This window comes from Alligator sinensis, unplaced genomic scaffold, assembly GCF_000455745.1.
Source record: "Alligator sinensis unplaced genomic scaffold, ASM45574v1 scaffold150_1, whole genome shotgun sequence".
Classification (NCBI taxonomy): Eukaryota; Metazoa; Chordata; order Crocodylia; family Alligatoridae; genus Alligator; species Alligator sinensis.
The window spans coordinates 5,343,451-5,348,061 of NW_005841840.1; the positions used below are offsets into that span (position 1 = coordinate 5,343,451).

The window sequence follows — 4,611 nt, forward strand, 5'->3', positions numbered from 1 at the left end:
TCGGCCCTGCTCCTGGCAGAGACAGCAGGGTGGGAAGCCTGAGCCTGCAGCAGGCAGCCCACACTTGCCCCCACCCTGCACACAGATCTGGGGGCATATCCCCCCCCCGCCCCAGGAGTACATGCAGTGGTGGTGAGCCAGCCTACCCTGCCCCTGAGGTGAGCCACCCTTGGCCCCATCCTGCTCCCTGCCTGGGCCCTGTTGCTGCACACGGCCCTGGACCCCAAGCCCCATGTACCACCTGGCTGGGCAGCAGCTCCAGACCTGCCCGACTCCCTTCCTTCCTCCCTCCCTTCCTATGGGGGCCTCTATTCCCCTCCCCCCCCCCCCCCCCCACCAGATTTACCTGTGGGAGTTGTTCTCCATGTACATGCACGTGGTGCCTCCTGCCTGACTGCCATCCTCCCACTGCCCCCAGACTCTTGCAGGTTGGAACTCTGCCAGCCTGTAGAGAGCAATTTGCAAAAGTGGAAAATCCATGTTTTTCTCAGTTAAAAGGGAAAGTCCACATTTTTTTCTGCTTTTCTGCAGGAAATGGAAAACCTGGATCCCTGCTAATGACAGTGAAGCTATGACAGGATAGGGTTCTATGCAGACTGCAAAACCTATCTGAAACCCTGGATAAATACTTGGGCAGCTAGTCAGGTCTGGTTTTTGTACTAATAAGAGCTAGCTAGCTTAAAGTGAGCTTGGAGATGTCCATAAAGGCTGCTTTATACACCTTTGGATTGTAGTGTACGTATACCCTCTGAGGTTGGTGGGACAGTGTATGATTTCTCAGATAGAAAAACTTGGAGGCCAAAATGACCTGAGGGCAGAATTTAGACTACAGGATTTTTATTACTGGTGATATGTTAGCAAAAAGGAACCCAGCCTGACTTTTAGGTCCTAGGCTGATTTTTTTCAGTGATGGCAATTAGAAAAGGCATCTTTGTGAAGTGAGCAAATTGAATATCTCATCTTTGAGAGACAATAAATATGGGAGCACACAATGCTGTTAATTTATGTATTCACATCTTAGAGTTGAACCAGGTCTTGGGGCTGAAGGTTTCAAAAACCTATTAAAATTAATGATAATTTTGGGTCTATATTCCTTAGACAGTTTTGCAAATCTCCATGTAAATCCTTTGGATATATACATTGGATGGATTAAATTGCTTTTACTTATTTTTCTTTCAGCTGCCCCTCAATTATTTTTATAGATGAACTGGATGCACTCTGTCCAAAGAGAGAAGGAGCTCAGAATGAAGTTGAAAAGAGAGTTGTAGCTTCATTGCTAACACTGATGGATGGCATTGGCTCAGTAAGTATAAAGTGTGTTGACTTAGTTAATGTATTATGGGGAAAAACTAAGCAAACTGTGTTAGTATTTATCATATAGTCAGACCAACTTTTAGAGGAAACTTTAAACTGTTTTACTGGAGTCTGTATACCTAACTGGATTTTTTGGGAATAGGAATAGCTATATTTATCAGTAATCATGAAGTTAATATGACATTTGGAGGTATTTTTGAACCTCCAAAAAAAGAAGAGTGTGTGCATACTTTCATTTGCTTTCTGTCCTTTCCCATCCCCTGATGTTATTTTGGTGACAAATGTAAGCCATGGGAAGAAAAATTTTGATTCAAAACAGATTATTTTAATATTGCTTTGAATTTAAGTAAAAATAACTGTTAGTAGTGTCCAACGTCAGTTGTTAAGGGCCCTTCCACATGTGCAGGTAAAGGCGCAATAGGATCTAATGTATGATCCACACAGTTGTTCCTCCTGCTCTCCCACATGTGCATGGCAGGGGGCATGATTATGGGGTTGTGCAGTAGATCCCACCATATCTTAATGACAGTACAATACCACATGTGCATTGTGTGCATACCATGTTTTTCATGGCTGAGAGATGGTAGCAGCTCCTATTTCCCAGCCATAGGGACTGTAGAGCGCACCCCCCCCTCCCCCCGTGGTTGGGAGATAATTGCTGCTACACTCTCCCAGCTGCAGGATGCATGGAGCACCCTGATGAGTGGGAGATTGCAGCTGCTATGATCTCTCAGCCATGGGGAGTGTGAAGCCCCCATGTCTGGGAGATCACAGCTGCTATCCTCATTTGCAGGAGAGACTGTGCCATACATGCTATAAAGCTAGATAGCAACCAACTACAAAGTTAGTACAGGCAGTCTTTGACTTTACAATGTTCGAATTTTGACACACGGTGCTTAACAACGTTTATAAATTAACGCTCTGTTTTGACTTTCCAACTTTGGTTCCCACTTTATGACTCTCAATCCAATGCCACGCCACGCCAGCAAACAAGTTTTCTGCGCTGCCCATTTTCCTGCGCCAATCCACCGTGCCGCCCATCTCCCTGACTCAAGATGCTCAGTTGCTGTTCCGATGCAATTTTTATGTGGTGAATCTTTGTGTTTTCAAACTTTTTCTTAAAATTTAGTTTTTCTTTGCCCATCAAAATGTCAGAAAAGCATAAATCTGGTGCAAGTGATGTTTCTAAGAAATGTAGAGCAATTACTATGGAAGCAAAAATGGAAATAATTAAGATGTCTGAAAAAGGTGAGACGTCAACTGAAATCGGTAGAGCTTTGGATATCCCCCAAACGACTATCATGGGGCTATCCAAAGACAAGGTAAGAATTCAGGAACATGTTAAGGGCTCAGCTTCTATGCAATCAACTGTGATAACTAAGCAGCATGTTGGACTTATTGCTCAGGTTGAGAAACTGTTAATCGTTTGGCTGGAGAGATCAAAATCAGTGCCGTGCTCCTGTGAGTTAGACATAATTCAGGAAAAAAGGCTAGGAGTCTTTATGATGATCTAAAGAAACAACAGGGGGAGAGTTAAGAACATTGGTGAGGCATGGAAACAATCAAATTTGAATGGTGTTTGGAGAAAATTGTGTCCTGAGTTTGTGCCTGACTTCCAAGGCTTTACAGACACTGTTGAAGAGGTGACCAAAAATGTTGTTGAAATGGGCAAACAACTCAACTTAGACGTTGCACCAGAAGATGTTGATAAGTTGCTGGCATTACATTCTGAAGAATTAACTAATGAGGACCTCATTGAATTAGAACAGCAAAAAGTGGCAGAGGAAGAAGAAGATGCACCCACTGTTGAAGAGACTTCTTCTCATAAAGTCTTGACGACAAAAGTGTTGGCTGAGGCATTTCAGTATTTGGAAGCTGCCATGTTCCTGTTTGAGGAACATGACCCCAACATTGAACACAGTGCATCGGTGAATAGGGGCCTATCTTTCATGTACAGCTGCTACAGAGAAACTTACAAGCAAAAGAAGAGAACATCTGTCCAAACTTCCTTGGACACTTTCTTTAAGAAAGCAGACAAGACCCCAGAAAGACCTGCGGCCAAGACTCTTGAGAAGACTCCAGCCAAGAGCTCTTCAAAAAGTCCAGCAAAGTCACTTCAAAGAAGTCCTTCCAAATCAGTATGATTGCTATTTACAATATAAATACATTAATGTAGCTATATTACTTGTCTATAATTGATTGAGTACAAAATTCTCGGTTATTTTTGGTGAAAATAGGGTATCAGGCCTTGGTTCAGGAACCAATCCCCCATTTATAACATTGTTCCTTTGCAAAAATCAGTTCTGAGTTACAGCGTTTTGACTTAAGACGCAGTTTTCAGGAACCAATTGTGTTGTAAGCCCGAGGACCACCTGTAAACATTATCAAGGTCGAACTTTATAGCTGCTTGGACCTTTTTATGGCATGATAGATACTTTGAATATGTAGCTGGTCTCAGTTTAATTGTGCGATTAAACAGCTCTTGAAAATTTTAACTGGATCGTGTACAGAGGGCCTAAAGTCCTAAAATCTGCATTAAGCTAACCTTCAATTTTCAAGGCCAAATTAAAAGTCCATGGAAGCTGTGGGACTTTATCTGTTGACTGAAGTAAGGTTTGCTTCAGGCACATAGAACATATTAATTCCTAGTCTACTTCTGTCTAATTCATTTGTTCTCAACCTTCCTAGACTTGCGGCATCCCTCAGTAGACTGGAAGCTCCCCTTGAAATATGCCAGCTCTTCCTTTTTAATTTTTTTGACTGCAGAGCAGTTTTGACTATAGAGCAATTCTTCTGTTGCAAAGAACTCAAGTTCACAGCAGATCAGAATGTGGATTCCTGTTTGAAATCTCTGGGATTATTTTGTGAATCATGTTTGCATTTCTAACGCTGCTAACATTGTGTGGCACCCCATAGAACCCTTGAAAAAGGGCCTCAGGGCACGGCACCCTGGCTGAGAATTACTGGTCTGATTAGCACGGACACAGGAGGTGAGGTCTCTTTTTTCCGTTTTGTTTGCTCCATTAGATGCAGTGTTTCTGTGTGTTCTTTTGAGTTTATTTGCAAGTTTCCATTATATTTTTGCGTAATAGTCCAGAGATTTACTGGCGGGGGAGGGTGGGAGGCGGAGAGACCGAGACCTGATGATCTTTTTTTCAGACTGAGATGCTGAACTCTTACACGTTACTGGAAGTAACTTCCTGTCCTCTATCACAAACATGTCATATAACCTCATTTGTAAACTGATTAAGCTCAGTCTTGTTAATCAGTTAGGATTTTTGATGCCAGTACTCCTGC

At 42.7% G+C, this 4,611-nt stretch overlaps 1 protein-coding gene across 5 annotated transcripts in view; it reads left to right on the plus strand.

Moving 5' to 3' along the window:
- SPATA5 (spermatogenesis associated 5) overlaps positions 1-4,611 on the plus strand; it is a 328,502-nt gene that overhangs the window by 21,644 nt on the left and 302,247 nt on the right. For all 5 annotated transcript variants that reach the window (XM_025204774.1, XM_025204765.1, XM_025204785.1 and 2 more), the window contains one exon: positions 1,180-1,303. In XM_025204774.1, the coding sequence (XP_025060559.1) occupies positions 1,180-1,303 (124 nt within the window). The remainder of the gene's footprint in view (positions 1-1,179; positions 1,304-4,611) is intronic.